Genomic DNA, 22518 nt, shown 5'->3' with positions numbered 1-22518 from the left:
GCTGCTAATGCAAGTCCACCTCAAGTGGGAAGAGGGTGGCTTGACCAGCTCCAAGCACAATGTAAATCCATCCTGTGCAGAAACAGAATTTGAATTTACCCCGATCATCTGCTCCATTATTTGCTACGGTCCCTACCACCTGCATGAACTTACTTCCACAACTGCCTGTTTGTTGCTAAGAAGACTCATAGAGAAACAGTTTTCTTGAGAAAGATGTGCTGTACGTATATGTGCAAGCTGGCCCTTCTGAAATAATGCAGGTTCAGCAAAATTCCTCCCTGAATGTCAGCCCCTTTTCAAAGCTTCCCAGCACAGATGAGGCTTTAGACCCTTTTGTCAGTGTCAGCACCATCTCTGAGATTGCTTCTTTTAGTTCATTTTGAGAGTAAGCAAAGGCAAAGTACTCCCAGCATGGAAGACTGGTGCCATATGAGGTGGCTGGGAACAGCTGCTGCAGTTTCGACACATGCTGCCTTTCCCGCCGTTCGCAGCAGATGAAGGATGCCCAGGGACAGGCTGCCATCCCACTGCACATGACACAAACGTGGTTTTTCATTTTCCTGATGTGCTGATTACCATAAGTTTCGTTCATTTAAAAAAAAAAAAAAAGGCATCTGATATCTGCTTGCATGTGGAGGCTGACTTGAAAAGCAGTGAGAATTAAATTAAATAACCTTAGCCCTTAAGATATCTAGCCCAAGCTAATGAAAGATGATTTTCTTAGTACTTCAGTACTATGATCATACTCCCTCCTCCTGATAAAAATAACAGAACTTCATAAGGAAAGACAACTCACCTTTCTTGAACTAGTGCTTTTAGTATTAGGTAGAAGAGATAATTTTCTGGTTGACATGAAAGCCGAAGAGTTGAACAAAGGTTTCTTACCGTTAAGGACAATGCCATGCAAACAAAAGTGAACTTCTTGATATGTGTCGCTGTGACAGTGCTGTTGGTGTTCACCAATTTATTGCTGGGGTTATTCTAGGGTGAGAGAAAGAGATAACGAGCATTAGGTTGGCTCCAGACTACTGAGAGGCTGACAGCGCCAGGGTCATGTCTTGGACCTGACTGTCTGTGCCTGTGCATGTCTGCCTTTGCTTGTTTGCTTTTTAACCTAGAGCCTTCTGAGTACTTTGTACCACCATTGAATGTTTTCCACTTGAACTGACAGCAACAGCTCCTATTGTCACTGAAGGCTGAGTAATCTCCCTACTTTTCTAAGGAATAAGTCCTATTGAACAAATTCAGCTTTGAAAAAGTGTGGTAGCTCTTTCTAAGGAAATGCTAAGTGATTTTTTTTTTTTTACCTTAAAGTTTGTAGCATATTTTCACATGAAAACCACGTTTTCATTCCCTTTTACCACAGAGTAGTACCAAATCTGTACACCAAGGCAAGTACTCTTACTGATTCAATTAGACAAGGAATAATACAAACAAAGCTCCTAGAACAGCTGGCTCTGTTAATGCAGTTTAACGAACAGAGCATAATTGGGACTGTTAGATGTTCCACCTTGAATGTGGACTCTCTACTCACATGGCAGCCAAGTTTTATTTAAAATAATGACAAAAGCCCTCTTCCAAATGTCTAATATAGCAGATGAAGCTGAAGATTTAAAATTGCTCTCAGGGAACACATGAAAACAAACAAAATTGTCTGCAGAAGGAGAGAATGAGATATCAAAAGCAGGGCACCATTAGGAGCCTGACAGCAATAGGTTGCTGGGTCATCTATTGCACTTACTCTGGGGCTATTTGCGATACACAAGTATGTGCCCATGCTGCTAAAACCTGTATCATGAGATGTAGTACAGGATTTATTCAGCCTTGATGTAACTCAGGTAGAACAGCAGTATCTGTCACACGGTCAGCCTCCTCTAGTGAAGTTACTTCTAAGAGAAATAGGAACTTTTGCAAACACATCTTGAGAGCAGACAAACCGACCATGAGCTCTGTGAAGGGCACATTATTTCACATACATTCAAATAGGTGATGGAATTTTGCAATTTAAAGCTTTTGTGGTGATCAGCACAGAGACAGCAGTCTGCTTGGAAGTTTGGGTGCAGGAAGACACAGGCACGCAACTCAGACTCTAAAGCAGGAAACTACTCCCACATCTACCCTTTTTGGGAACAGGTTCTGAAAACTCTCTGTAAACATTTTTTTCACACATCTATTCTTATTTCATGTGTTTCTGAAGAAATACCTTGCTACTGTTATTTTTTATATATGTGAGGAGAGGCCTTGCTTACATCATTCACCAGTGTTTAGACAAACTCTGCTGCATGGCTCAACTTTCTAACAAGGCTAAAAATAACAGAGAGGAAGGAAAGCACACTCCAAATCCAGCCATCCAAAAAAGATGCAAGGAAAAGGGGCTCCTGTCTATTCTTTCCTCACTGCAGTTAACTCTCCCCTTCGATCTACTCCACCCTTTGCTTTAACTCTTGACCACATGCTCTTTATTCCTATCTCTTGCACACTGTTTAGTTCTTGGATCAAAACACTACGCAGATTATGGAGCAAAAAGAGTATCCATTCCCATTTATTTATCAGATAAATAGCTTTCACAAGTCCTATCACAGTCAGTGTTGTTCCTCTGAATCAGACAGCACAGTCCATTAAGAATAATGGCATTATACCATATAAAACACCAAACAGAGCAGAGAACTAGTATAGGCCTGTTTTCTTTCAAAAAATCAGCAGTAACTTTTAGCCTGAGTGTAACTGCAAGGTCATGAAGTTGCACTGGACAATCTTATAGAAGACCACAGCAGGACCCTGCATCTCTCTTACAAACATGAACAGGGGTAACAATTTTTCTGTGAAGATGAGAATCTGACTTCTCCAACAGAGCCACTGAAGAGGGGCACAGTATCTGGATCCCAAGTCCCCTCAGTCAGTGAAGGCAATGCGGTGTGCTTCTCACGGCCACCAGCATTGCTTGCTTTCTGCATAACCCACAAAAGAAAAGGGGAGCTTGCATGCATCAAAACTGTTTCAGCATCTGAAAATCACAATGGAGGCTATACAGAGTCCGGAAGTAAAAAGTGCTTCTCTATAGACTCTTCTGAGAAAGCCTTAGCTTAAGGAAACAAAGCATTTGAAAGAAACAGTGACACGCAAATGACGCATGACTGAGGGTAAAGCAATTCTCACAGCAATCTAAAAAAAAACTCTGTGGGTTTCTGGTTTCGTATTTATTGCCTGAAAGGTATGACAGAGGCATTTGCAACATGGTTGCCAAGATGAGGTACCCTTTATACTGTTGCTACCTCACTTAGCACATTTTATGCCAAATTGCTCTTAAAACATGCAGCTAAAATCCCCATGATGTACTTTTTTGGTAATTAGATAAACTGTACTGCCTCACATTTGTTCCACAAGAGCTCTATGAGAAGTCTTTTAACTCAAATCTACAAACAGACAAATCATGGTCTGATCCTGCCACCACTAAAGTTGTCATCACATCTTCCACCAGCTAAATGAGACCTTTAAGAGTCTTAATTGCTGTTAATTTTGCTTTGCACTTGATTGTGGCCTATAACTGATGAAGTCAGCAGCCCCTGTATCTCCTGTCCCAAACCATTTTTATCTGGGAGCTTATTGGTTTTGCAGCTGCAGTTCCTTTTCATCAGCATGACCTCTGAGAAAGCCTGCATGTTATATTCTATCTGACAGGTCAATTTACCTGTACACAGGCAGGTTAGGAAGTTATGACTGATTTGACATTTCTTTGTTTTGTTTTTAAGTTCTCCTCGTAAATATGGTATTGAACAGGGCTTGCTTTGATTAAGTACATCCTGGAGCAAGCAAACATGTTTTTCGTCAGTATTTGGAACCAGAAAGTCTAGACACTAATTGGTAAACAAAGGGAAGGATAGGATCTGGCATTTGAATTAGTGTATCAAGGAACACGACTGTTCTTCACACAGCGTATGGGCTAGTGAGTACCAGTTCTGAAACAGAACAAAAAAAAAGAGTCCAAACAAAATTAATTTTGGTTACATATTTACTCTATGCTCAGTTCCAGGATCAGTCCTTGCATACTTATGTAATTACATGATTTGTCAACCAAAATCTTAATAATCTTGGTCGGCTAAGTCAGTACTACTAAAACAATGTGTTCTCTGTCAGTCTATGAATCAACCTTTGCCAAATATTAACATAAGGAAATTAATCCAAACCCCTTTGAGAGATACCACAGAATCTGGAGCAGAGACGTGAGCTTGCTCACTCCTGATGGACACTTGGTAAGAAATCACTGCATGAGCAAAGTTGCTACATCACAGTGAATAAGCGAGGACTTCTTTTAAGCCTTAAAAATACAGCCCCTATCTATTCAAAAAGAAGCTTAATACTTTGTAACACAGAGCTAAGGTTAAAATCATAAATCAGACAACCGCTTGAAACCAGCAAAACCCAATTCATTCTAACAAAGATTTTAAGAAAACCTTATCAGTGGGACAAGGAACAATAGTCATCAAAAACAAAAGTAAAGAGAAGCAAGACAATAGATGGCCATTAATACAGCCCTATTTAATCTTTAGTTGGTTTATTTTTAAAAATATCTATTACACTTGATTATGGAGCCATGAACTAAGTTTCTTCATATTTGTTTGGCAGAAATTCCTCTGATGTCACTGAAGCCACCCCTAAATTAAAATGTAACAGACAGAAAGAGGAGGACCATGCATGCAAAACCACAGAAAAGGTATTTATTACACCCCTAACGTGGGAACTCACCTTGTCAAAAGCAGGGTATACTGCTCTGATCTCCGTCAGCCAGCCATAGGGCATGTGTCCCACAGGGTACGTAGCTGTCAGAATCGCCACCGCCTGTGGAAAGAAACAGGGAAACATGAACTTCAAACCTTTGAACAGAACAGTCAGACTAACACAGGGTGCCATTTGCCACCAGTATCACCACTTTGACACAGTGAGAAACCAGGCAGGCAGGTGGCTGGTAGGTCTTTGTTTCAGGAAGACCATGAGAGTGACCATAATTTGTCCTAGTGTTTTAAGCTTAGAACATCTTTTGTGCCATGAGGCTATGCTACTCAGCTTTGTGGTTTCACCATCACTCTGACACTTCGGGATATTAGTTAACTTAAGCAGGTGTGTGCCCCTCAGACAGCTGAATACCTCCCCCTCCCACGTTGCTCCTGAATTATTTTACCTACAGATACCTGAGTAGCAGAACACATTACAGCTCACGGTAGCTTTGGTTCTTAATTTTAGCATACACAACATTTTACTTGGTTATCTGTAAGTAAACCGGTTTGAAATAAGGCAGACAGACTGTAAAACACTAGATCTCAGTGGCTGACTGACTTTGGACATCAAACTGACTACTCTGGGGCAAGAGGCACTTACAACACAAAAAAACCCACCCTTCCCCCTACTTTGGTGTCCATCAACAGAAAACAAGACAAAAATAATTCCAGATGACCATTTTCATCATGAGAAACAACTCACTGCCCGCAATTTAAAACTAGGCCCTTTTGCACTTTCACAAGTACAGTCCAAGAGGTACAAGAAAGACATAACTCTCCTTACATATTCATGTATGAATAATTTGGCTGATGTTTCTGATTTCTGAAGAAAAAGTCCAAATACATGTACATCATATCTTTCACATAGGAAGGGTGTTTAGGGAGCTCTTCTTGCAGCTGCTTGGAAATCTACTATTACCCCATGTTTTCTAGTCCTCAGAACCAAAGTGCTCATCTTTTCTGAGAAATGCCTGATTCCCTTAATTCTAGAAATCAAAGTGTTCGACTGCCATTTGTCTGCATGTTCAGACCTGCTACAATCTGCCTATATTCAGGTTCATCTTATATCTGGCAATGATAGCATTAAGAAAGACCTTATTTAACTGCTGCTGTCTCTGTTTCACTACTAAACTTTTGATGTACATTTTCTTGACTATCTGAGCCCATTTTCTCATTATAGAATCATTGAATTGTTTAGGCTGCTTAAGGCCTTTAAGACCATCAAGTCTAACTGTCAACTCAGCACTGCCAATTCTACCACTAAACCCTATTACTGATCATCACAGCTAGATGTCCTTTAAATACCTCCAGGGATGGTGACTCTACCACTTCCCTGAGCAGCCCGTTCCAGTGCTTAACAACCCTTTTGGTGAAAAAATATTTTCTAATATTCAATCAAAACCTCCTCTGGTACAATTTGAGGCCATTTCCCCTTGTCCTATTGCTTGTTACTTCTGAGAAGAGACCAACACCCCCCCTTACTACAACCTCCTTTCAGGTAGTTGTAGAGTGATAAGGTCTCCCCTCAGCCTTGCTTTCTCCAAGCTGAACAACCCCAGTTGCCTCAGCTGCTCCTCATAATACTTGTTCTCAAGACCCTCCAACAGAGGGTCTTCGTAATGCAATTATAATGTATAATTACATTATAAATGTAACCGATGTCCTTGCTTGATTAAAAGATCTATATAAACACAGGACCATATAGCATGCTAAGTGGTTCCTTGAGCTGTTTAAAAAGAGGGGAGAAAGCAGTGATACTCACAGAGGAGAAGAGTGTGAGATAGATTCTTCCCTGCTGACAATAGATTTAAGAATGCTTAACGTACCTTGAAGAAGTAATTGGTTCAGAGAAAACAGAGCAGGTTAACAGAGATCAGTTGTGGAGTTCTTGGAGATTTTTTATTTTAGATGCATCACATTTCATAGCTAGCCAATTGCATTTTGTTGCTGTTAAGATTGCTCCAAATGTACATCATAGCTGGTGGTTTGCTGGCCTTTTTACACTAACAGTAGTGGTCACATTTCAACTAATTTCTGTAATAACTGCATCTGAAAAGGGAGTTGCTGGCAACACAGGTAACATCAGCCAGAGTGGGTCTCCTTGTACTAAGACTGCTATTAATGTATAGACTGATCCCTGAATTAGACATGTAAGAGCATTATGTTTTCTAAATTCTCTCTCCACAGCTTTTTATTTGCACTCACTGGCAACTTCTGAGCAAGTGAACTATGCAGTATCATGTATGACAAATTAGCAGTGCTGACAGAATGTTTGTTAGGCATCAACTGTCTGAATTTTCCTTTCCATTTAGTATCTTACACTTTTGTTTTTCCTACAGAGAAAACATGAGCAATTTGCTAATGACTATGTGGTCCTAGACATCCTCCCATTGAAACCAGCAGCAAAGGTACCCTAGACTTCTTAGGAGAATAGGTCAGCTCATGGTGAGCACTGGTGAACACGATGCGTTAGTCAGAACTCTGTCTCCCATCAGCTGAAATTCCTCAAGAGAAACAGGGTGCACTTAATACCGAACCAGGAGACAGATTTTTTAAAACATGCTTCCTTACATCTCTACTGTATCCTGTGTGGTGCACTGACTGCTGATGGTAGTTTCACATCAGTTTTCACAGCCATAAATACAGAAGACAGAAAACAACAGAACATGAGACTACTGATGACTGTCCAAAAATCTCTGGGATCCAAATGGTCCAGAGCATATGTACCTATATGTAGAGCACGAAAACCTGGGACACAGAACTGTTTGGTGAAAAAATTCTACTGGTCTTGAGGGTGAGGTTCCGCTAGGCCTGACAGCAATGTTCATGTTAAGAGCCCAAGTGGGATTCTTTTCAAGGATAAAGAGAGCACTAAAAAGACATGTACTTGTGGCAGTTTCTTCCTCTTGGCATGGTTGAAAAGAGAAACATAGAGGCAACACCATGTAAATGATCGTTTGCGGTAATGGAGAGTGCTGACTTTCTTACCTCTGTGGCTGCAGAACTGCCACCTAGGTCCCGGGAGACAAAAAGGTTGACAATGGGCCTACTTATTCGCTGAGTTGCCAAAATCAATGCCAAAGGCCACCAGAAACTCAGCATCTTCCTTATTGTAGCCTCTCCCTGCAAGGCGTAGGAAAAAAAGGAAAAAGAGAAGTGAGTTTGGAAAAAAACATGCAGAACTGCACCAGAAACACATATGATTTTTTCTTCTCCCACCCATGACCAGTTTGGTACATTCATTTCAATAGTTTTCAACATGAGGGGCCTAAAATATTTTCACTCATGTTAGTAATACTGAATCAAAAGAAGCTGTGACATGGATCTCAATGCATAAGGTATTTATCTGCATAATTTGTTCTACCTACCAGACAAAGACATGGGAAAACCAACAAGACATCTGAGGAAAAAGAGGACTTTTGAGACCTTCTTCCCAGCTCATGCTGTGCTCTTACAGCTTGGTACAGAGCTCAGTACAGAGGTGCTCAGCAGACAGCCCATCCATACCAGGGGAAGCACTGCCTCATTTGCACCGTTGCTGGAACAGTTTCTAACATGCCTCTTCAAGTGAAAATGTTTTTTTCTTGCAGGACAGAGAGAGAAGGCCCTTCATGCACAGCAGTTTAGTACAGTATTGTAACACAAAATGCAACTTTAAAATCATTCAATTCAAAAAAGTGCAAAGTATTAAGACATACCCCCATTTCAGGCCCACTTCTGTCAGGAATGACATCGTGTATATTCCTGTAGTATCCGAGGCACAATGTGGTACATCGGACAAGTGCTCCCATGTATAAGGACAATATTGGGATCAAGAGAGGCTCCCTGCACTCCAAGTGACTGTGAAGCAAAATGGCTACAAAAACAACCTGCAAGGCAAATGAATAAATGATTAGTAACTTGTCTGTGTTTTTCTTTAGGGCCAGCATGTCTCCTGTCCGACTCCAACCTAGTCCATCTGAACCAACAGCCATGCGTGACTACATCTGACTTGGGGCTTGTGGCATTTGCAATTTCAGTGAGGATCCCCACTGCACTCGTTCATACAAACGAGAAGAACGAGAGTTAATGCCATACATGAGCTCTGTTAAACAGCACTTGAAGGTGTGGGCAGGTGTCAGGCTAGGAGCCATAAATAGGATAAGGTTAGCATGAAAATCTGGCAAGGTCTGGCAGTAAGCATGTGGCTGAGAGTCACCCTTCCCAGGAGAATGTGCTATTCCTATATACACCGAAGTTGGAGACATGCTTCTAGGGTCAGCTTCTAAGCCTCATCTTTTTCTTTTTTTTTTTTTTTGGGGGGGGGTGTAGGGTGCAGTGACAATTAAAAAGCCAGATGTTTTAAAGTATTCAGTTCAGCATTAAAGTATTCAGTTCAGCATTTAGAAGAGGGAAGTCTTAAATCACCTTAATTTTCTACTTTTTTTGAGTGAAATTTTAGTATTTCATCACTCTCTCTTCAGCTATCCGAGTGCCACACTGATGTAAATGAAACAAAAAATTTTGGCCTCATGAACAGCTCATAATTCAGTCTCCTAAGATTAAATGCTCAATCTAGAAAATGCAAAAGAATTGATTAATATGATATTATTCTCTTTGTTAAGTACAGAGCTGACGATGTGCCTGTTAAAACTCCAAATGTCTGTGGATGGGGGTCACAACTGGAAAAACAATTGTGTCTGGTGCTGTGAACAGCAGAATCAAGGACAACCCTGTCAGGACATGCTGCATTCAAGTGAATTCCAAGAAGTACAAACCATGTTGTTCAGAGACAGGTTTTCTCCTTCACCGCTAAAGCTCAAGAAATACTAAAGAAAAATCACACTGTGCAAATATTTGTTAGTCAAGGTATGCTGTTTATGAGAGTTTGCAAACCTGCTTTTGTGAACGCTACAAAAAACCTGTTGTTCAGTAAACAGTCAGTCACAAAAAATGCGTATATGAAGCAACCCAAGGAGAATTAGCTACTGCCTGTGCACCTAATGCTTGTGTAGGGAGCAGATGTAGGTGTAGAGAGTTCTGGGGAATGGAGAGTCACAACTTTTGTCTTCCGGATTTGTTTTTGCTCTGTGTAGTTATTGTTGAAAGAAGATGACAGGTGTCTTATTCTTCACAATCCTGGAGGCCCAGTCACCAACCACTGCAGAAAGGGCATGTGTACCACGGCCAAAATAAGAATTTGTTTCTGTATTTAGCTGTGTATGAGCCAATATGCATCTAGGGTCAGCAAACTTTGTAGGTCACATCTGAACAAGAGCAGATCCTGAGGGTTAAGGTCGTTTACATAAATTGGTATTATCTCCAGGGATTTAGTGCAGTACTGTAAAAGGACAGACCTGCCAAACACAGAATAGCAGCTGACTCAACGGCTCAACCTGATTTATGGTTTGCTCTTATTTAGTGGAAGATGCTGTGGAAAATTGAACTAAGTGCTGTTGACTTCGTATTTCCTTTGATGTTATGCTGTTATTATCCTCTTTCCTGCCCAGTTATTACACCATTCAGGTGGTAATGGGGCAGTACAGCAATTGTTTTACAGGTGCTGGGACTCTCCATTTCGTAATATTTTTATATATGCTTTAAAAGGAGAGCTGTATTTTGATTCTCAAATGCCACAACACTGGGCACAAGCAATGTGTATGAACTTTGTTTTTTAAGTGTGTCTAGTACAAAGCAACAAGATAGTTAACACCTCCCTCACAAATGAAAGTTCAAACAACATTTGGTCTCCTCTGAGCCTTCACCTTTTGTATCAGTTACAAGAACAATGACATACTGGCACTCAGAAGACGGCTTACACTACTGCATTTCACTGGATTAGACATCATGTGCAAAACTGACAGGTGAACTGGAGAATCAAGCCCTCGCTTGCCCACCTACAAGCCTCACTCCGGATTTCAGTGCAGCTGTGTGGAGCATGGGGGAGAATGCACAGTGGGAAGCTCTTTCAAAGCACCCCATCAGCCTCAGGATTGGTGGCAGCCATTCGTCTCTTTGTCTGACCTTTTTTTCCCCAGATGTACACATGTATATGTAACTTGTTTCTCATCCACTCTGAAATAGGGTTGTGGAGGTGTTGGAAGACATGGCCCTAGCCCAAACAATCCACGTTCCCCTCTCCTGACATTGGTTTGGGACTGACTTGATCCAGTGAGCTGAGACCAGCCTAAACCACAACTGTCAGCGAATAGCCTCTACACGATGGGGAAGCAGCCGGAGAAGAGCACACAAGATTACCTCCTCTGGTGTGCTGTTCACAGTAGAGAGAGAAGGCAGTCTCTGTGCAAGAGAGTTCCTGCTTAGAAAAACATCTAGTCTGTAACATGACCAAAAGAGTGACTGCCAAGAGGAGTAATTACCTGAGCTATGACATCTGAGATGGAGGCACAGCCCACTAGGAAACTGTACTTGTGCTTCAGCAGAATCCCAGCATGGGTCCATGCCTGAAAAAAAGGCAGAGAAGAGTTTGGGAAGTGATTATGGTATCTGTGAATGATTTCAGGTCCCAGAATGTTGTTTTCTGGTTGTTATACTGTCGACAAACAACTTATAAAGCTCTTTTCCACCAGCAGTACCTGGTGTGAACCTGGGCAAATGCTAAGCCAGTAATGCAGACAAAGCATTGCTGCACTCAGTTCCTCATTGCCAGGGCTGACAGGGAGAATGGGAATAATTTTATACACTGTATAAAAATATCCAAGCAGATCAAATCAGAAACTGCCCCTTCTTCATAAAACAGAAGCTGCACAGGATGGATTATCATAGTAAATAATGCGAGGGAAAAAAATGCTTATTTTCACCATTTGGAAGCACCTCTGAAGTGTAATATTTATTTGCCCACTGAGTCATACAGAGTTCTGTCTGGAAAACAAAATTTAATGATCTAGCTTCTTTTTATTGTCAGATACTATTTCAAGCAGAAGAAGTGGTAGAGAAAGTCATGGAGGCATGCCATGAAAAGGTTATCCTTTATCAGTTTTACACAGAAGTAAGGCATTAAAGAGACCTGCCACGTTTTAATATTTTGCAGGCCACAAGCCTGGTGATCTGGGAAGCAGCAGCCCACCCTATGTGTGGCTCTCCTGCCCAAGCCCTTGAGATATACCAGAGATATATCGGATTTAGTTATGCTTGCAAAAATTTGCTTTGAGAAAATACGGAGCTTATTCCTTGCGAGCTCTCTAACTCTTTCACTACAGACCAGAATGAGAGAACACACAAAAATAACCAGTGCATCTCATCGCAGGATGACCAGTGCTTTCCAGTGTGCAAACACAGTAACTGCAAAAGGCAGCTGAGGTTTTCTACATCTGTCATGATCTGTGGATGTTCTAAGTCCGCCTAGATGCTTTTTGTAGGTGGCAGGAGATGATGTGTCCAGATACATCCAGAGCTACTGCTTGTAAAGGACACACCTTCCTTCTGCACATCTCCAGTTTCCCATTAGGTAACAGACTTTGTTAACTAAGGTCACCAAACTAAAAAAAATAACATTAATATTAAAATTCCATTCTGAATCAGGCACTCACCATGGCATCCATAAAAGGGAAGGCAGCAAGATAAAGGAAGGCCCTCCGAGTTTTACTTCCCACTGATTCATCCACATGGTGCAGCTTATTAATAATGTAATACCCCAAATCGCTATACGCTGTAGAGACACAAGAATAGGAATGAATAATAAAGGTTATATATGGACCCTGGGTGAGATACTCACTAGTATCAGAAAGACTGTGAGGCCTAGGAGCTCAGACATGCATCCACTTAGCAAACAGCTGCAGGGGCTTCAGGATATTACAGCCTCACCAGCTGCTGTTTATGACTAAGGAGTGCTCTCATGTTTCTTTTTCAAGTAACCTTTGGCAGAGAAGTGATAACAAATGGCTGGGTTGGGAGATGAGGATAGTAAGTGCCACATCTGTTTGCTAAATGAACACACAGATACTCCAGAAAATCTACCGCTCTTTCATTAAATCAAGGCTCTTTGTTAGAAAAGCTGTTTTTACCACGCATTGTGTATTTCATGGGACTTAGTACCTTGTAAATGCTAAAACCACCTATTGTCACTGCATTCTCATGACATTACCTGGCCCAAGCTGTAAAAGGATACCATGAATTGCGAAGGCATGCAACAAATCACACTCATTATGCCCCTCCCTTACTCTGCCTAATTATCACCTCTGTCAGGGCACTTCGCCCATCACTGCACAGTCTCTGGACAGCCTCGACCAGCCTTATTTTCCTTCCTTATCTAGAGCCAGCACCTCAGGAACCACAAGTGGAGAAAGGGCAATTGCCAGGATGTTATTTCATCATCCTGTTTCAACCCAATATAAGACTTTTTAGTGTTGGGCAACACGTCTCTTGCCAGGTCTCTCTTCCCAGGGCATTGGGTGGAAGACAGCGCAGACACAGGGACCCATTACACAGCTCTCTGACCCTGTTAGCACCCATCTTATCCAACTGTTTTAATAGCCTCAGAGTTCTCTCCATGACAAGGAATAACAAAGAGCTAGCTATGATTGGAGTCTCTAAACTATGGGGATTTACACAATACACACAGTTAAATAATCCAAACAGTTTTTAACCTTTTATAAACTATGCATATTATTACTTAGTTTCCTCTATACACTTGTGATAGCTGTTAAAAGAATGATTAGGTTGTAAAGTCAACCTCTCAACGTAAGTAATGGCACAATTACTTGTGCCTAGGGAATCTTACCTCAGTTCTCTTCCACTTGCATCTTTTCTAGGATAATTATTTCAAATGTGAACATCTATTTGATTTTCCATATATAATAGCTCTATTGCCACTGTACAGACTTTCATATAGAATCTTTCAGAAAATTTAGCCTTTTCATGCATGCAGGTCACATAACTGGATTGACAAATGCTGACAATAGCCATCCAATTCAATCTTTTTAGCCTTAAACTGTCTCTCAGAACTCATGAACAATGTTTGGAAGCAATTGAAGAGTAGTTCAAGTTATCGTTGTTTTGTAATGGTTTAGGGGTACAGCAGTTAAACAGTCAACATGACTGAAAACACTGTTTCAGTCTAAATAAGACAATATAAACAAGGTAGTAAAATCAAAGGAGGTGGTATCACAGCTCTAGGAACAGGTACGTGCCTCATTCCAGATAACCAAGACTGCGCAAAAGATGCTGAAATGTTAGAAACTCTGTCTTTTCCCTACGCTGGTCCCTATTGCTATGTTTTTCCTCCGAAATACAACTGTTAGACTTGTAGTCTCCCAGTTTACCCAGTAATCCCCAAGTTGCTTAGCCATGCTCCTGAAGCACTCCCAGCCTTGTTTCCCTTTCAAGGGGCTTGAGGAAGAACTTTAAACCAGGATTCCAACCTTTCCTCAGTTCAGGGAGGCCAGTTTAGTTCTTTAAGGGTTCATGTGCTTGTTACAGTCCAGTCACACATCAAGCACAGCCTGTTTTTATTTTTGCATGAAAACCCATACACCAAGGTTTGCTCAGTATTTTGAAAACTCTGTTATGCATGGATTTTTCTGTGGCAAGTCACTGTGGAAAGCTGCTTTTATGGCAGGGCAGTACATGGATGATTCTGAATTGAATTATTTGAATGAAAAAGTATGGAAGGCATGTGGGGCAAGCTGCTCGTGAGGGCCAGGTTCATCGAGCTGTCTCTTAGGTTCTGTTGAAGTTGCTTTACACTTTTGCACAGAACTTCAAAAACTTCTGCAGGAAACACACCAGCCTTACTCCCCACACGGGGACAGAACCAGAGCCCAGGTGTTGAGGAACCTGCTTCTGTGGAGGGGCCTCCACCAGCGGAGCAGTGCTGGGAAGACAGCATGTCGCAGAAGTCACCCCTCCACGCTCTCTGTGCACTCCACCTGCTCGCCTTCACCTGCTTGAAGTGAGACTAATTTTCAAGTGTTTAGAAAGTGAGTAATAAGTTACTTTTTTGGGGTCTAAAAGCCATTAAGTTGATAAATTTTTTTAAAGTTTACTATCATAGAAAAATTCACAGAATCAGAAGGGTCACAGGCTGAACTACTCTCACTTCTAAGAACAGGCAGTCGACCACAGGGTTGTAGTTTACTAGCAGGGCACTCTCGAGGGACTTATACCACCACAGCCCACAGCACCTCATTTTTAAGGTTTTTAGGGCTATCAGTGCCCTCTCCTCCATCAAAAAATGAAAAGTCTACCTGCACTTTTTAATGTGATCTTATTTTTAAAATCAAAATGGCTAAGCTTAAAAGCTAGTTTTAAAATAGTTAACTATTCCACGATCACTTTTGCTGATGTCCATGAATGTTTCTGTCCTCAGAAAGGAGGACTCAGCAAGCTGAGATTCACTGACAAATACACAGGCACGTGTCTCTGAGCTGTGAATAAAGCAATTGCTGATGCAATTAGAACTTAACCTTGGCATCCTTACAAACTTATTATGAAGCATGGCACAAAATTATTAACACAGATAACAGAGCTGAGAAGTATTACATGAATCTAAAGCAGATGTCTCTTCCCATTCCTTGCATCATGTCAACTAAAACAGAGAAACCCAACCCCAAGACAATCTGGCTGTTTGCTCTCCTCTCATACCTCATTTATATTGTATGTCTACAAATTAGTTTTGCTACAGAACTTAAGCAGGAATTCTTGCTTTTGCCTTTCCTAGCTGAGTTTTAAGATCCAGAAGCTTAAGAAATGACACTGAAAACTGCATACCTAATTGGATCTCCTCTTCACTACACTGATTTCTCTAACAAGCCAATTACTACCACATAAACTTCAGACATTCTTAAAACGATTGAACACACTCTTAATGATGCCAGCATATAGCTGTACTGTAGTCACTCCAGAGCTGTCTGCTACTCAATATGTTATAGTTACATTATAAAGAAAACAAAAAGAAATCCTCATAGGAAGTGATACCATTTATATCCAGACACAAAGCTAGATATGTCAATATTAGCTTTTCTGGAGGACAAAAAAAAAATAAAAAAAGGTTTCTGGGTTAAAGTGTGTTCTTTCCAGATGCATTCCATTTTCATCCTTTGCTGCTAGTTTATAAAATGAACTTGGAGATTTGAGAAGTAAAAATCTTTGCTGCTTGTCAGAAAAATGGCTCACATGGCCAAAACTGGTGCTGTCCAAGAGTTTGTTTAGCTAACTGATTTGCGCAGATAGGAAAATACCAATTTGAAAAAAAATTATAAAAATAATTGAATGGTAAATCTTCATTTGGAGGTTGCACAGGGTACATAGATTTCTTTATGTCTTTGAGTAGCCTGACCTGAAGCAGAAGAAAAAGCCTGTGTCCTCATTGTGAAAGCCTTGATGATTAGAATGTTTTAGGCTTTGTGATTATTTTTTCTTACAGTAATAAATTAATTTAGAAGGAAAAAAAGTTTGGGAGCATCTCACTGCAGACTGATTACTACAATCACCTTTTTCTGTGCTCAGCTCTAGTTCCAAAATTGATTAGTTGTCTTTCCCAAATCTATCAATGATTTTTGGTCTCTGAAATATCTTTACTTAGGCCAGCATCTCGTATGTCTCAAAATTAGCTTGTTTTAACTAAAACATAATCACTGTTCCACAAATATTTTGGTCATAGGCTTTCTTCCTCCTTCGCCCTGAATACCTTGCTGGTAAGAAACTGCCCCTGTTGTGGCAGAAGGGTTGGGACAGTGGGGAAATGTCTCACTCCCTTAGCAATGGCCATCTGAGTGAACCAGGACACATTTAATAAATAAAACTTTATTATCTTTTAGAAATAAATTAAAAACAAAAAGCAAACGTGGATCATATTTTGATTTCTGTTTCTGTGCTGCATCTTTTTCCAGGGCAAAACGTTTAGTATGAGGCAGTACAGTGGGCATGCTGGAACAAGACTGACTGCAAAAAACAACTCATGTTGTCAAAGCCACTCTGTACACCTAGACTCTAGAAAATTCCAGCGGTGTTACATTGAAAGTAGTGGAATTACACCTATGTCTTGCTGCTTATGCAGATCTTTCACATACATGCAGCGACCATGCACATGGGAGGTTCAATAGAATCAGCAGAATTACCAGCAAGTGCTCAAGCTCTCCCCTGTGCAATCTGCACAGGGAGTGGCTCATGCCCTCTAGCCTGTCAGCAATAAATTGGTGCAAAACAAGTCACTCTCATGTCCTGACCATCCAGTTTGCTACAGGTCTGCCTGGTTACTAAAGTTCCAAATTTTTTTCTTCCTGGTGATGACAAATGATCCATCATGTAGTTTTTAATTAGGTGTCGCGGTCACCAGTTAACAATGTCTACTTAAGCAAAGAGGGTGTTTCCCCAAAGTAATTTCTGCCTTGACATTTCCAGAACATCAGAAAGTTGCATAAAGTAATATTAATGTGCAAAAATACCCTCACTTTCTCAGTATACTATTTCTCAGTAAATAGTGAAAGGCTGAACAGTGATGCTTCATAGCCAAAGCAAATGTGCATGTCTTTCATGACACTGGTGTTAAAAGGGCCCACTTAGTATGGAGGGTTTACCAGCAACACCATGAAATGCATTATATTAGCATAATGTTTTACAAATGATTTATCTCCTCTGTCAAGCTGGCAATTTAGTAAGATGTCAAAAATACGCACAGATGGTCTTAGTGTCTTGAATCCTTTCTCCTACAGCCCAATATTCCCACCAAAAGCAGATCTCTGCAGCAATGAGACACTTCAGACCCTGGCTAGGTAGTGAACTTGCCACCAGGAAACTGGTGGCAGTAGCTGCTCCCAAAATAGCACAAGGGAAGGAAAGCAGCACACTATTATCTTCTATTTCCAGATTCCAACTGAAACAGCAAATTTAGGAATACTGTATTGACCAAGGTTTGCAGCAGCATTATAAGTGGGACGAGAATATGTTTTCAAATCCCTTTGGTCAAGGTCTACTTGTTTCTTGGTTCTTAGCACTACGCGTACATGGGGTGATAGGAACTGTTGGTGAGACTTTGCAGATGTTCAAAGGAAAATGTGATGACTTGGAGACCCAGAGCTTGTAACTGTGAGTTTGAGTGGTTTGATTCTGCCAGTGTCTCCCACAGAGGAGGGAAGGAGGGAAGCAGTAGTGGGGAGCTGGTGCTGAAGCAATGAAGAATGAGTCAGGTGGGTGAAATGGTCTGTTTTGATACTTTAAATATGCAGAGGCTGCTGTTTGTGAAGAGCTCGGTGTGCAGACTGTAAATACTGTCTATCACAGTTGGAAATGTGGTGATTCATTGTGGTCACCGTGTTTCTACCACCACTTGTTTTCTTCCTTCGGACCTTCAGTACTCCTCCTTATTTCACTGGGCTTTTTGTTCCCTGTTCCTTCCTGGGCTTCAACAGTCTACGGCTGACAGTCATGCCGTCTTCCTTAGCACCATGCACGTGGCATGTGGAAGAAACTCCATCACCTAAGCACTGTTTGTTTCTGTTTTTCATCCACTGAGCATCAGTAACTTGTACTTCTGTCTCCTGCAGAGAGCCTGGGAGAGACTTGCAGCTGCTGGGGAGTAGTTGCAGGTCCTAGGAGGCTGCCTGGACTCCTTCTCTTCCTCCTGCTCAGCAGGTTATGCATCTGTGGGTCAGAGAAGAATAATCAGGATTTGAAACAGGTTCAGAGGAAACTTGGAACATAAAAACTTGGCAACATCACCCAGGCAATTGGTGCTAGAATCTGACTAACTCCATTCTCTTGGGCTCTCTGCCAGTCCCTGCTGTGGCCTTTGCATATTTTCAAGCATAGACAAGTTAAAATACTAAAAAATATTTTGCAGTCTGCCACCATAAGCAGCTGAAAGACTGTGTGAAGCCCTTTAACTCATGATTTTAACGCATGGTAAGCACAGCCTTCTTTTTTCATTTTTTCCCCAATATTTGCAGAGAGGGCATTTCAGAGGTTCTAAACTCAGCAGGGCTCTGCTTCCAGGCAAAGGCAAGAAACTTATCTGGCATGTTTTCCAATGATTGCCCCAAACACCTCCCTTCAATAACAAGTCTCACATGAAAAATGCAGTGATGTTTTTTACCTGGAAATTTGATAGTTATGCTTTAAATTTTCCTAAAATCTCTCATAGCTTAAAATAAAATGTTGCATGACTAGAAAATTTTTCTTCATCCAGCTGGCAAAGCCAAAAACTTTGACCGGAGCTGGCAGGGAAAAAAGTGAGCAACTAAAGAGCAGCTCTGGGGTCTGAAGAAACATTCCAAACAAGGAAATATGAGAGCCAAATATACAAATGGCCCAAAGTTTATAACAGTGACTCAGTAAAATGGTCTCAACTGCAAACATATTGAAGAAGTGACCAATTGATACCAGTGAATTAAACTAACTTGGATGCATGGATTCAGCTTATAAAATCAGCAACATCTTTTCCCTGGCATAGAGTTACCATGGCTAGTGAGCTGTTACAGTAAGCATTTATTACGACTGTAACATGGAGCAAAAGTAAATAGCTGCTGTATCAGGGGTGGAATAAGAGACATGATGGTCAAATAAACTGGAGTGCATGGGAGGCACACAAAGCTGGTGAACAGAGCTGGCAGCCTGTTAAAGGATAAGAGCAGGGGACATTCATATTTACCAGATGGGTCTTGTATCTACTTGGGCAAGAACTGAGATCTATTCTACATGCTGTCCAGCAGCACGTGCTGCTTTTGAGAAACTAATAGCCTCATTTCCAGGCCAGTCTGTAATTTCACAGCAATTCTGGATATTGCCATCACACTCGCATTTGCCATCTTTCTGTGATGGAACGACCCCCGCTGCTCATCACCCAACTCAACCCTACTGCCTGTAACCAACACGTCTCCATAGGCTATTGCATTACCTCCCTCCTCCCATCCCTTAGAGCTCCCAGCTTTTAGGATTTTACCTGTTGAATGCAATGCACTCTCTGCTTCTTCCTCCTGCGTCTCCTGATCCTCGTTGCTGAGGTCCAGATGCTTCGGCTCTGTAGAATGAGCCAGAAGGTTCAGGGAATCTGATGCAGTTCTTGGAAAGGATGTAAAGTCTTCCAGGTCACATGGCTTTTTATGGCTGTGGCTGATGCTTGGGTTGATATCCCATTTCTCCAGGCTCTCAGAAACTGGCAAATGCTGTGCCTGCCTTACTTTTTATGTTCAGCTCATATCTGCTTGTGTATTTTCTTTGTTTCAGAGTTCACTGAGGGAGCTGGTCTTGGTTTGGCATAAAGTGCTCTTAGTAACTACTTCTCTTACAGACGAATTATTCAACAGAAGGGCACGATGACTAGCACTGGAAGAGGGTAATACCTGATATTTCAGTGAGGATGCTGGCCCCTACTTGCTTAGAGTTTTGTGCTGTGAGATAAGCAGCAAAGGGAGAGGAGACACAGAGAGGAGCACACTGACAACACCACCAAGTTGTGACAAACAGCCCTAAGAAGCACACCTTGAAGTCCTGCTAAACCCATGCAGGCAGATATTGATAGCTGATCGTCACTACCTAATCGTAAGACTGAGCTATCAGCTTCATGCAACCTGATAAACTTGTCAAAGTTCTGCTCACATGCCTGCCTAAAAGAGTGTGCAGCTTGTTTTGCTGTCAGGTAGGAGAGCTCTGGGGGTGGAATTTGTCACTTAACAACCTGATTAAAAAGTAATAAAAATTGCATGGATAGGCATGATACCAGCCCAAGAGATTTAATGTCTTTTGCATCTCCTTTTGCACTTATAAATGAAATCTTAAGCCTAAAATTAATCAGCTTGAAGAACAGGCAAGGGAAGCAAATCAGAAGACATATTAATTAGACGTGAAGTGACCTTACCTATTAAGGTATGAAATATAGCAGCTACAGCGCCAGCCACAACCATGCACAAAACTGCTTTGGTCCTGTCTCGCTTGCTGTTCACAAACACCAGACCTACATTTTTGAAGTCACTCATGGGACCCGTGAAGAACTTCATCAGGGAGTATGCCAGCCCATAGCTGGCCAGCATTTCCACAGCATCTTCCTTGACAGCAGCGATGCCCCTATTCAAGGCCTGTTGAAACATAGAAACAGCAAATAATGTAGCACCTGTGGAAGTGTCCCAAAACCAATCTTCAGCAGCCAATTTCTGAAGGAGCAAGCAAGTTCAGTTCTCACTGTTTTCACACTCAGTTGGGCCTTATTTCTCTGGGTTCAGGAGCAGTAACGTGTGACACAGGTAACTTCATAATTTCACATAGACAGTAAATTCAAGGGAAGTAGTCTTGCAGATAAGGAAAATATGTCCTGCTATACTGGAAGTTAGTATCTTTCATTTTCAGAGTAATTTTATGACCTGATAATAATCATGGATGATACAAGACCATTTAAATGCCACTTCGAGGCCTCAGCCCAATATTGAAAAAGCACAATCCTTGCCAGTCATCTTTACAGGCAAAATCTCTGACATTATTATATGCTGGAATTTCAGGGACTCAACCTCTTTTCAGTGTAATGAGCTTTTCACTACATCCCGTGTAATAGTTGTGAATAGCTGATATCATTCTATGATGTTTATTATGAAACTAGGCCAAATATGCACGTGACTAAACATAGCTGCTCTCCTTTCATATATTTCACACGATTCTGATCCTATATTCATTTATATCTCCTTGTAGCATGTTTAAAAAGAAACAGAGCACATGTATTTCAAGACATATTCAGGTTCAACTAACCTACTAATTCATTCTAAGCCTATATTTAGGAAATGTCTGTCAATGAATCACTGAGAATTAGACGGAATATTTTTATAACTAAAGTGAACCATAAAAAAATGCATAACATTGCTTCAGATTACAGCCTGCACCAAAATGCTTCTAAAATATTGAATAAAAATGACAGAATGATAAATTTAATCTGCAGTGTAACAGCATCAATCACCCGGTACACCCAGCAAACTGTTTAAACAAGATTTGATTCAAAAAGCATAAAGGATGAAATACAACTTGTTTTCATGAGTATTTAGTTCCTATGGGTTACAGCTGATGTGTACGACAGGGCCGTAGCAATGAGGCCAACCAGGAATATCTTGCCAGCCCACCCTCAAAATCTCAATCCATCCACCTACACCACAGTTCTAATACTGCTCTTCCTGAATGAACAAACCAGGCAGAGTATCATCAGGTAATTGTGGTGAAGTCCTTCCATTTCAAATATAAGCATAGTCCTTTTGTTGCACTCTTTTGACTTTTTTTTCCCTTCCAAAGACCATATAAGCAAGCAACTCCCACTAACTTCAAAATAAAGCATATCCCCATAGCAGAAATTAGCGTTTTTCCTAATGTTCTTTTCCATTCTTCCTGTGAGACATGCTTAATTTTTTCAACTAAAGCTGCACTGTCAACATAGCGAAAAGAAAATATCAACTTCTCCATCCTTGGTATCTGTCAAATTTCTCTCTTGCAACATGCTCTTATCTGAGCATCTGAGGCTCCAAATGTTTTCATCTGTCTTGCTTCAGTTTGTCCCCTCCTGAAAATTATCATTTGTTAGATATGAAATATATGCTAGGGCTATGCAACCTTTTCTGGAGTATAGATAATTTCATCTATTGCATCAGTAAGAGTTCAAATTATACTTCATCTGTGGATGCCAAAACCACTACTGAGTGCTTAAAACTGAACTCAACTTGTGTAAAACACTGTGGCCTCTGAAATGAATAGTCAAGTTTAGCTGTCTTTTGTGACGATAATTGTGATAATGTTGTATTCAATATCAAGGTGTATACAGAGTTATAATATTTTAATTTAAACT

General features: G+C 41.0%; 1 protein-coding gene across 1 annotated transcript; it reads right to left on the bottom strand.

Moving 5' to 3' along the window:
* Window positions 1-885: 885 nt before the first annotated feature.
* On the bottom strand, window positions 886-20854 carry ANKH (ANKH inorganic pyrophosphate transport regulator; the record flags this gene model as incomplete). The annotated part of the gene is made up of 7 exons (XM_009874776.1): window positions 886-981; window positions 4744-4836; window positions 7761-7895; window positions 8471-8641; window positions 11132-11215; window positions 12302-12420; window positions 20563-20854. Coding segments are annotated over 7 exons (990 nt in total), but the record flags the coding sequence as incomplete, so codon positions are not given.
* Between the last annotated feature and the right edge of the window lie 1664 nt (window positions 20855-22518).

The sequence above is a fragment of the Apaloderma vittatum genome, unplaced genomic scaffold (genome assembly GCF_000703405.1).
Source record: "Apaloderma vittatum isolate BGI_N311 unplaced genomic scaffold, ASM70340v1 scaffold15028, whole genome shotgun sequence".
Taxonomy (NCBI): domain Eukaryota; kingdom Metazoa; phylum Chordata; class Aves; order Trogoniformes; family Trogonidae; genus Apaloderma; species Apaloderma vittatum.
Note: the sequence above shows the minus strand (reverse complement) of the source record. Positions and strands in the feature narration are given on the sequence as shown.